At 36.5% G+C, this 12,088-nt stretch overlaps 2 protein-coding genes across 2 annotated transcripts in view; both read right to left on the bottom strand.

Annotated features, from left to right (window-relative positions):
* Window positions 1–7,405, bottom strand: part of LOC150088222 (uncharacterized) — a 28,594-nt gene extending 21,189 nt beyond the window's left edge. Inside the window, exon 1 of the mRNA XM_090370073.1 lies at window positions 7,304–7,405. Coding sequence (XP_090226199.1) covers window positions 7,304–7,405 — 102 coding nt within the window. The remainder of the gene's footprint in view (window positions 1–7,303) is intronic.
* Window positions 7,358–12,088, bottom strand: part of LOC150088221 (actin-binding protein WASF2-like) — a 241,434-nt gene continuing 236,703 nt past the window's right edge. The window contains exons 2-3 of the mRNA XM_090370634.1: window positions 8,452–8,714; window positions 7,358–7,569 (exon numbers count right to left, since the gene is read on the bottom strand). Of these exons, the coding sequence (XP_090226760.1) occupies window positions 7,432–7,569; window positions 8,452–8,714 (401 nt within the window). The 3' untranslated portion in view covers window positions 7,358–7,431. The remainder of the gene's footprint in view (window positions 7,570–8,451; window positions 8,715–12,088) is intronic.

Genomic DNA, 12,088 nt, shown 5'->3' with positions numbered 1-12,088 from the left:
TCGCTAAAAATCTCATTAAAATTGTAATAAATGTATTCTTCTTACAAAACAAGCGGACAGAAGCGAGGCGTTCTGAAAGTTCTCAAAGGACAACTAAAATTAATCAGTGATTGATGTTCAAAGTGAATCCAGTAACTCTGACAATTTTCTTAACCAATCATTCACAACAGCTTATTTTATTTTATTTCTTTTTGTTTATTCACGTTCATCCTCTAAAAAGGAGCGGCTCAGCAAATACCTCTTTTCTCAGAGTTTGAGAACTCCCTGGAGTAGAATTCTTCTCTTGTAACTGATATTGTTCCTGGAAGAGAGGAATCGCTGTTCTAGATTTTAGTACTTCTAGTTTAGTGAGAAATACTGGATACCACTGCTTGTAATGCCCAGAACTGTAACCGAGTGACAAAGAGTAAGGGGCAGAAGTACACGCACTTTGAGCGATTCAAGTAATTACTACATACCTCTGTATGACAGAGAGATAGATACCTCTGTATCTATCTCTCTGTCTTGTGAGCTCCTTCAACCTTTTGTGGTAATCTGGAACCATAAACAGAATTCTCTTTTTTTATTATTAATCTTTATCGGTATATTTCCCTTTCGTTTTAGTATGAGATTTTCTGTATGGAAGACGGACAGAAATTAAAAAAAAAAAAAAAATGAACTTCAGAGCAAAGATGAATTTCCTAGTAGAGCGGTGAAAGCTGACTTTAATAATTTCGCTATTTGTTTAACTTCAGGAGTTAATGATAAAATGCAATTTTTGATAGCTAAAAGTATCAAATCTGTCAGATATTAAAATTATAGATCGAAAAACCCCAGAACTATCTTTTAAGTGGTGAGATGAATATAAACTTTAATCTCAAAATTTTAATATTCAAGATGAAGCTATAATGAAACTAACTGTTTGACATAGTCAGGCAGGGCCAATTAAGATGGAAGCAACCGCATTCAGGTCTTAACTGTCAGGGACTGCAAGTGAATGCAGCATTACTGAGATCTTTTCTTCTAATGGGGGAGCTTCTCTTTTTGAATTAAATCGCTTAAGACTTGATTCGATCCTGATATTAAGCATTACAATTCTCGTTATTAATCCTCTCAATTAATTCCTTTGCAAATGCAAATTGTCCAGTCGCTTCATTTTTTCTGTGGGTTCATATTAATCAAATGAGGTCCGCAATAAGAGTGCTATTCAGACTTGCTAGGCGATGACGGGTAATTGATTCTTTATTTCTAATAGTCTGTCTCTCCCCACGTCTGTGGCGAGAGATAGACGATTCAAAATAAAGGGTTACACAGAGAGGTGCGTAGACTTCCTGCAATGAGCAAATGATTCCCAAAGGTGCAACAAAGATTTGCATACATTATAGATCTCGAGATGGTGAAAGGGTGGCCATTAACATGGTTCAGCCACCTTAAAACCCAATACGCAATACCCATGAATTTTTTGATGTTAGTGAGGGAAGCAGAGGACCAATTAGAGGCGTACATGGGAATCAGAACAAGGCATGTTTGTATATACTGACTGGCAAGTCATAGCATGACATAAACAATATGTATATTCATACTTTTCCTCTGTAGCCTCATTTTTAAGCAACTACACATTTAGTAATGCGAATGAAATATGGTGCATTAATTTTGCAAATTCTCAAAACAGCACTCTGTTAAGACGTTTTTCTGCCAAAGCAACTAAGGAATGTCAGTATATTACGTGTATGCTATGATCGATTTGTCTGTTTTCTGGATGAAAAACCTGAGTTTCCAGAAGGTAAAATCATGATATCCTTGCCCGAGAGACTAATTCAGCCACGGTATGATTATTTATTATTTATTTTTTTGTTCATTTAATTTTTTTTAGTTTATTTATTTATTTATTTATTTTTTTTTTGGGTGATGCTGTATAAGCTTGCTTTCTTGCACCGTCATCATTACTAATATTTCCTTCCATTTCGACAGGAAATGTGATTGTTTTCACTTCACTACATGTATCTGAAACACGCAGTACATTTTTGTAACGTACTTTACTTCTTGGAAGATGCACTTTCTTACTGAGATTTTAACAAAAATTCAAATACAATACGGATTTCGCGCTTCTTCTGTGATTTAATAAAATCAACTGAAGTTCATTTTATTTGAATTTGTATTTTTTATTTGAATTATATATCTAGAAAATTAGTAACAAAAGATTACCTCTTCAAAAAAAGTATAAATACTTTGGATAAACCATGAAGCGGATTCATGATTTCCGTTTGTCAAATTTTAATGAATCGGAAGTGGTCCAATAAAACTTACTAACCGTGCCAAATATAAAATTTATGAAAATCATTTGTTTGAGAGTAGAATTAGTAAGTTCATTAACAATCAAAATTGATGCGTTAATAATTTTAGAAACTTACTCTAAAAAAGGCATTTGTTCTCTGTGAGCAGTAAAAACAGAGTCCCCATGCTGAAAATGGAACTTTAATTTAGTATTGAGGGTATCGATTTTAATTTCTGTGCAAGGGCAGACGCAAACTCAACGAGGTTACTGAGTGGGAATTCTAATTGGCAATCCTCATACTTCAAGCACTGTAAACATTTTCTATTGGACTGAGGGCTGGCTATTCAATTTGAGCTATACGTACTGTTTAACTAGGAAAGTTCTACGACAACATACATTTATCGTCTATTAAAAGAAAGGATCTCCCCCACAGCAAAAGAATTATCAGAATCTATCTCAATCTTTATAGCTGTGAAAATTCTTCGCTGGAACACAGATCTGCACAACTATTGAATCCAGCCTACACAGTTAACCGACATCTCCCCATAGATGTTTTATCCATGATAGAATCTGATTTCCGTTTCCTCAAAGTGTGTAAAGAATCCGATTGAACATCGGATCCCTCGACTCCTCAGTAAACATTCAGGCAACATGTTAAAAGGCATCAAATTAAATGGCCTCTTGTGTATAGGAATCAAGGAAACATAGAAAGCTATTCGTCGTGCACACAGATACATCGAGTAAAATCTTCTACAAAAAGGTATTACTTCATCAGAGCTTGCTAGACTGTATGTCTAGCAAGCTCTGATGAAGCAAGTTGCCGTTCTGCGAGTCTCATTTAATTTTATTTAGTGACAGTGTAAGACACAAAGTCTTACAAGTTAAATTAAATATAAAAAATAATTAAAGAAAGAACGCTAGGTAGGGTGATATTGTAAACCTTTCAAGAGAACACTTAAAGTCATAAAATTTAAGATAGTGGGTCTCAACGTTAATGGAATTGAATTAAGTAGAGTTTGTACTTAATGTAGGGACATTAGAGGGAGAAATATGATCGGCGTCCACTCCCTAAGAGCAAGCGAAGATAGCTAGATGGAACAGTGGGTGATCAGTGGATGGAGTGGCAAGGGACGGAGTGCTCTAGAGGTTACAGTAGGGGCCAGCGGGGAGCGGTCCTGGTTTACCGTTAACAGAGAAGGTTTGGTCAATTTTTGGGGCGAGGTAGGTCAAGTAAGTGGACACAGATGTTTTCGGGATGGTTAGGGAGAGATTCGGAGCTGCCGGAATTTCCGGTCACCTTTCTCCTATTGCACGTCACGTGAAATAGGCAAGTGAGAATGGAGATGATGATGGGAAGATAGAAATGATTGGTTGAGGAAAGGAAGGGCGTTACGAAATTTTGAGAAATAAAAAGGTTAGAGCGCGCGAAAAGAGGAAAGTTTTTTTCGGGAGGTGAGGAAAGTTCTTTCGGAGAAGTGATGAAAGTTTTTTTTTCGGAGGAGTGATTAAAGTTTTCTTTTGAGAGGTAGGCTAGGGAAACAACCCCTAGAAGTAATTCACCAGTAGGACCAATTATGGTGAGTCGTCTAAAATCTGAAAGTTAAGTAAAGTATGGTGAGTTTGCTAAACTCTGATAGTTAAGTAAAGTAAAGTATAGATAGGGAACTTTCTCGAGATTGAAAGTAGAAGTCCTAAAACGCCCACCGAGTAATATATTTAGGAGGAAGGCGAGAGATGATGCTTACGAAAGTACACTGGGCAGCCCTGCAGTCTACACAGAGAAATAGAGTAAAAGGAAGCGACTCCTATTGAATGATCACAGCGAAGGAAAGTATGATACCAGGAAGGATCGGCGGAGTGGATAGTATCCCTGGCAGATGTTTACAGTTCCGAAGCTGAAGGAGAGAAATCTCAGACTGATGGTGGACTCCAATGCAGAGCGGAAAGACACAGGCGCAACATTTTGTTAGCGGGAGGATTCAAATCCCAGAAGTAAGTTTCAAACAGTTTATGTACCTATATATATATATATATATATATATATATATATATATATTTGCAAAGGACTGTAGGAAGATTAGGAAATTTTAAATGAGATTGTGAGAGCACTTTCAGTAAACTCAGTGCATGTTCTGTAGTTGATTAAGGAAACATTTTGAACTAGTTTAACGTAGGATTGATTATAGTTATGGTATAATTACAGACTAATTAATGGAGGGGAAAAATAATAATTTTGGACGGGTAGAGCAAATAGAGTTGTATGTAAATTTATACAATGTCAATGAAGTATAGAAGAGGCGCAATTAGTCGCCTAATGGTGTAATTTACTTGAGAGAATCAAGAAATATATAAACAGATGTACATTTCAATAACGGTAAATTGGTTGTGTTAGGGTGAGACTAGCCTAGAATAATTTGTGAAGTGGACATTAAATTCCAGAAGAAGAATTGTAATAACCATGAAGAAGAATGTAGGATTGTGCTAAATAAGTAGGAATAATAAACAATAAAATGTCAATTGTATTTAAGAGTTAAATTAAACTGATTGTAGGAGAGTGTTAGTAGTAGAGAGGCAAGAAAATGATGATGTATGGAAGACCTTAATGGCCAGAATCGTAGTATTAATGTAAAGTGAATAATGTGTAATGATTTGCTAAATAATCTATGTTTGTATATATGTAATAAACCAATTTTATATATGAGTCGTGTCAGTCATTTTGAACACAGAGCCTAGTGTCCAGGTGAGGAAATTAACATTACTGACCCCCCCCCCCCCCCCCGAATCTAGAATCTTCTGGGAGTTAATAAGTCAGGTGCTACGTGGGAGTTGTGAAAAAAGGGGGGGCATAGTAGAGTTCATTGAAGAATTGATTAAAATAAACCTCAAATAAAGCTTCAAATAAAAATAAACTAATAAGAAAATTAATATTAAGTAACAACAAAACTCCAACCCCCAACACCAGGCAATGGTCACTTTGCTTGAAGGTGGCACAAGACATCAGACAGGCTTGAGAGAGAGAGAGAATATATTTTGGAACTTGTTACACAATCTGTTTACAATGGTGCAAGTCATTCAGCCATCTGGCTACTTCGGCTTCGTTGCAAGTCATTGGCCATCTGGCTTTACCTTGTATTGCTCTATTCTCCTTGTTGCTCTCCCTCTCACGGAATCCACCAAATGGTGTCTTGTAAATGAAAACCACGAAATACAGAAGTCTCCAAAACAGGCTGCTTTCATCTAGTTACTATGATTTAACTGTTGTAATAGGTTGTGAGAGAGTTTGTTTACTGTGTCATCTGAGACTTATTTCATAAATAACGAAAATTTGGTTCCATTTTTTTTATTTGAAATTCTGTTCCTTTTTTGTACATATTCAAATTGCATTCTCATTTTTAATTTTTCCTTTCTCTTTTATGGAATGCATCTTTTTCCAAAGCCTGCTTGGCAATCAGATATTAAAAGCTTCTAGAAATCTTGCATTTGTATTTCTGCTTTTAGACTCATTTGCATGGAATGACATGTCCTTCAAGAAGAACCTAAATATATCTTCGCCTTTCATTAATTTGGAAAGGAAGAAATGTCATAATAAACGAGAAAAATGAAAAACTACACATTGCGGGAAGGCGCATTCGGAATGGCCAAATTGAATACGTGAGACATTCCTCTTTACTCTTATCGTGAGATTAAAACCTTTCATAAAAATGTGTAAGTCGCAGTAATTGAATTAACACATCTCTCTAATGTGAGAAGTTACACGTGTAATAAAGTTTTATTATTCGCACGACGTTGTCAGATATCGCGCGAACAATCAAAACATCATGGGATCAACGCTTCGTAACAGCTTCGTAGAAGCTCTTAACATACTCGTATTTTACCATGTACAGGGGTGGCCAACGTTCCATGTGTGGTACGTCGGGTTTATTTGTGAGAGGGAGGGTCGAGTGCCTGTGGTGAATTTTAAAATCACGGTGTTTTTGCAAGTAATAATCTAACTTTTGTTAATTTTCAAACTGGGTTGCATATAGGGAAGGAGGAGAAGAGCTGAGGTACACTGCGGAATGGCTCACTTTGCAATTAAATAAAATAAGCACACTTTCCTATCTTTACACCGAACCCTTGTCCAGATAATTCAGTGAAAAATCTTCAGGTTTGATACCATTATACTATATATGATTGCTGGTATGATTATGAAATCAATTACTGTACTAAGTAGATCAGTGGTTTCGAACCGAGGTACCTTAGGGTGCTGCAACAACATTCCAGGGGTGCCACTTAATTTGGATTTAAATTATTGAAACTTAGTATTTTTTTTAAATAATTTGTTTATTTCATTATAAAAAAGGTGTTATAATATATATAGGCTTCAGTCCACCCAAAGGGGGACTATTAAAAAAATAATAATAAAATATATATCTCAATTGAGTAATTGTCTCTAGATCAAAGCAGCAGCAATGATCATCAGTTTCCTCAAATAAAAATCTTGGGTTGGCTGTTGGTTCCGGCTTTTGACTTTCAGCAGAGAAAATGCAACCTAAAAAATATTTAGAACCAAAGAAGAGGCCATAATAATCCAACTACTGCAGAAGACTTGGGAATTTACTTCCCCCCCCAAACTTGATTCGTACAGTAACTGAAGTAATGAATGACACCAGAAGTTTCCTTTTTACTATAACATTCAAAGTACTAAAAAAATGGAATCATGCCTTTTACCAATTCTGCCGGATTTAGGTAAAAAACTTTGTACAGTAGCTGCGTTGGTTCGAGGACCCCGGTGTGTGTGTGTGGGGGGGGGGGGTGCAGCAACTGCAGCACTAAACCCCAGTAATTCTGGATTACTTCCAACGAAATTTTAATATCCCCACTAGGTTAATAAGTGAGGATTTACCAATGCTGAAGGATTATACCGAAGTTAAACGCTAAAAAAGAAACTTCACTTATGTTATGGTATAAACATTAGCAAGGGCACATGATGGAAGAAAGCAAACCTATATAACATCAGCCAAAAACACACACACACACACAGAGAAAAAAAAAAAAAAAAAAACTTACGTGAATGAGAGAGCGGCGGAAGGATGAAAGCCTCCAAAAGCTAGACCCCGTGACGTCAACCGGAACAACTGTGGACGGATATTCTAATGATAATGCATGCATCAATTCCTCAGGAGAAGGTAGTCGTTTCAGGATTTTGTCACCATTGCACGATTCATCACTAGATGGCGCCACGTCCCACCCAAGTCTCTTAAGATGTTTTGCAATTTCCAGCAGGCACACATCTTCATCACCGAAAAATCTCGTGCAAGAGCAAAACTTGCTGGCTGTGAACAAGAAAAGAAACCATAAGCCTTATAATTAGTTCTATGGTGTTCATTGCAATCAAACAATCAATACCGAATTATTAAACTATTGCGTATGATCCAGTCCGATTGCTTCTGACGAGACCGGAAACAATGAAAAAGGTCAAATTCTTTGACTGACATCTGTTTTAAATCGCGTAAATGAAAAACAACTTATTAAATAAAGGCTGCCGGCATCAACAGAGTGAAATTTAATTACACTACTATTTTAACAATAATGCTAATCTTCATTTATTTTCACATAAATTTAAGTGTGGTATTTTTGTTATGTAAACATTCCCATTTGCAATTTAACCCCCAATCCTCCATATAGAAAAAAACGATTTCACAATGATCTTACAAGGAATTGAAATAATTCTTACCCTACCTCATATAATTTGACTCAGTTTCAGTGCATCATTGTAATGCAATAGGTCTAGCGACAGCCTTATGCAATCACAGTTTACAGAAGAAAAATATGGGGAAACGTTTTAGCAAGCAGTACAAAGGCCATTTCGTGACCTTTGTACTCTTACTTCCTCCCCCCTGCGTTCTGTGCATAATTTTTGCTAAAGCTTGCTATACGTTACTCATCTTATAGCTGATTTAAACTTAAAGTATTTTATTATTATTTAAATTAGCTTTCGTAATTTTAAACAAAGAGGAATCGATCCACTGAAACAGAAAAATAATAATTGTTCATCTAACAAAGATAGGCATGGAAGATATAGATCATCAAAGGTGATAAAAGATTTTAACAGCGTGTGTGGTATTGAAAACCATTTTCTACGTTTGGATCAAAGTAAAAATACTAAAATGCAAACGTTCCCCCATTTATTGACAAAACGCTCTTTTAATTCTTACCCTTCTTGTTTCAATGTCCAGAATTCGTTTCTTTCTCTTCTGCTCATCACCAATGACGGGGGTGACCATAAAAATCCCAGATCCTGTGCGACCATCATCACGATAGCGGTCTATGGTTCGGATGATGTTCACTGGAGTAGCGGCAGCTTTCTGATAGAGTTGATTGATGCATTCGGGTCTGGTACTGAAGAGATCTTTAGTCTGCTCATAAGCGGTAATGTAGTGTTGACGAACCTGAGTAAACGTCTCCAAGTCGCCTTCAGCTACACAGAAAGAATAAGTGATTTTAGTTTTTATGTATTATTACAGAATTTCTTAGTATTATTTTCATTAATTATTTCACTATCTCTTATACAATTGAATTTGATACAGAATATCACAAAGAGATTCTAAAAAAATACACATTATATGACTAGAATATCACATGGAAGCATTACTGGGATTTTCACAAAACAGTGAATTATTTACAAGAGTTTTTGCTTATTTGTTAATTAATAAGAAAATTAAGAATCTTCAAAAATATATCACACCGAAGAAGCTAGCTGCTACAACAATTCCATTAAAAAACAGGAAATGAAGGAAGTTTTTTTCTTTTGAGGATAGGAATGCATGCACAAACCAGATATAGACATCGATTATTTTCTGCTTAGCGTTTACAGAAGCGTATATAAAATAAAAAATTTTCAATATGATAAATGCATAACTCGTCGTCAAACCCCCTAAACATGGAAAGGAGACACTCGGGATGAGGAACGAATTTCTAGAATGGTACATTCGAAACGTACAAAGAAAAGAAGCCAATATATCTTATTACTATTACCTGTTATAGCTAGATGAAGATGCTGATTTATATAATTATCTGCAGAGATTTAAGAGTGTTCTCCAAAACGCCATGCATATATTTCCTTTGTAATATTACCAAAGCATGAGTTACTTTAAGATTAAATAAAATTTCCTACAGTTTGGAGAGTGAAAAGAAATACAACAAATAGTAATTAACTGCTTGCTTAAATTACATCTCAAATGGAAATCAAGGCGCACGGTATGCAAAAAAAAAAAAAACTGCATTTTAATGGATTTCCAATGTCATTAGGAGACTACATAGTGCTTTCTAGTATTAGATTTCTGCTCTGTGCCTGTTGCATTTAAGTACTAGTCAACAGGAGATCAAAAAGCGAGAGAAAGAGAAGTTGATTGTAAAATAAGCCATCCACTTCAACAGAAGATAGAAGCGCTGATCATATAAACCATTTTATATCTCATTTGATTTCCGAGTAATTTCCTTTCCCTTAACTTCTTTCAGGGTTAGTTTCTATTTTCGCTGCTGTGTGGCGCTGCGATCATATTAGTTACATTTTTTGCCGCTATCATCAGTTGTGGAGTGACACTTAGGTATAATTAGCTGCAGAGGTAAGCTAATACATTTATAGGGTTTTTGAATTTGCGCCAAGGTACTTCAAGACCACGAGGTCTCAATTCCGTCTGAAAATTTGTGTTCTCTGCACGATGACAAAGAAGAAATATCGAAAACTTCTTCATTACCAGAAGAGATCGGGGAACTCATGCAATCTTCAAAAGCTGCAATAAGTTCATTAAGTCGTAAAATGAACTCTTAATAGACTGAAATGACCACTGTCATGTGTTGGCCTATACAAAAGTATATAATTTAACAACTATAAAGATAGGGTCATGCAATTAAACGATGAATAGACACAATTTGGCCTCAGTTGTGCTTGTGTCTTTAAACCCAACAACAACCACTGTCTTGTTCGGGAAGCAACATTCTAGGTACTCGTACGATTTGAAAAATTAATCATCATAATTTAATAATTCGAGTTCAGTTTTTGATTGACCTAGTCCAAAAATAACCCTCGCTCCCATATAATATTTTGTTACGGGAACAACCGAAAAAAGTGATACAAAAAACGAGTTATATATTGTGAAAGTTTAAAAGAGGTTTTTAAAGTTGAAAATTATATTTTCAAATCATAAAATCAAAGTAGAATTCTTTTAGTTTCGGAATTTCAATTAATCAGATATGTAACCTCGAACACATATTCAATCATGACAAACAGAACTCTGACAACTATCACCATATCAAAGAACCAAATCTTGACAGCCTTGAATTCAACCCGTCCTCTACCGCTGTGGGTGCTGATGGAATACCGCAGTTCATATTGAGATGCTTGGGACCATATACCATCCAACCCCTTGTTAGCATCTTCAATGCAGTGCTGACCAGCCGCATCTTCCTCCATCAGTGGAATGTATATCTGGTAAGGCCACACCCAAAAATAAGAACGCCGTCATTGGAAAAGCACTTCATACCCATCTCCAGTTCCTCATGTCTCTTGAAACTACTTGAAAGAGCCCTCCTCCCAACTCTAACAACTCACATACTTACAGATGCCCCACCACAAATTCATTCTTCATTACCAAATAGGTCCACCATTACCAATCCCCTTGCCACCACCCACAGCATCCTTACAACATTTGAGAAAAAAGAACTCCTCATTACATACCTCGACATCGGAGCAGCTTTTGATGCCGTTCAAGTACTTGCCCTCCTACAACTGCTTGAAGACCACTACTCTATAGGCGGGGATGGATTGCACTTCCTCTCATCACTCCTCCTCAACCGTACTATCACACTGCATCATTTAAAAAAAAAAAAAAAAACCTATATCAAGCAAATATCTACAGAAGTACCAGAAGGGGGAGTCCTGTCTGGTCTCCTCTTTACTGCCATTATCTCCCCTTTCATAAGGCAGAGACTAGATGTATTGTCTTACGCGGATGATTTAAAAATATTGACCACCATCCAAGCAAACACAGACCCCCCCCCTCTAGGATCACAGAGGAAATTAACAGTGCGCTCCTCTCACTAGCGGGCTGCCTTAAACGATTTGGCCTTAACATTAACCCAGCGAAGTCTAAGTGTATGCTCTACTCCCTGAAGAAAGAAAGAAACAAAAATCATCTCTCCCAACTTCAGTGGATTTTCCATCCCGACTGTTCCATATTATCTAGATTTTGGAGTTGTCTTTGACACAAAATTCAGATTCAACAAGCACATTAACAAACTCATCAGTCGTGTGGCACACCTGAAATGGAGAGCGAAACAACACCTGCATTATGTCTCAGACAGGGTTACAGCAACAAAATATACTCCCACTACTTTATGCAGTTGAAATCTGGGCGTCAGCAACATCTACGATCAGAAAACCCATCTGGGCAGCGGAATATTGGCTCCTCAAATTAGTAACATACAAGCACAGGTTACTACCCCATATTCCACAACTGAAATGGCTCAGGCCCTGGGAATCCCCAGGCGGACCCATGTTTACTGTTTTTTTTTTTTTTTTTTTTTTTAAACATTGTGGTCTGTACAGTTCACCTTTAAATTGTTGACCATCAACTTTTGAAACACCCTGTACATCTGTCTGTCTGTTTACATAATAATTACTGTTTCTTGGTGGTACTGAGGATAATTTGTGGAAACTTCTCCACTAGTGATTCACTTTTCATTCATTTCTTATTTCATTTTATTTAATTATTCGCTCGCTCCAAGGTCAGGGTAATCTGGAAGCGAGATAGGCACTACCCGTATTGCACTACCTCCGATGGGTGCGGGACT

The sequence above is a fragment of the Mastigoproctus giganteus genome, chromosome 3 (genome assembly GCF_048544385.1).
Source record: "Mastigoproctus giganteus isolate SK-2022 chromosome 3, ASM4854438v1, whole genome shotgun sequence".
Taxonomy (NCBI): domain Eukaryota; kingdom Metazoa; phylum Arthropoda; class Arachnida; order Uropygi; family Thelyphonidae; genus Mastigoproctus; species Mastigoproctus giganteus.
This window is presented reverse-complemented; position numbering and strand designations above follow the sequence as displayed.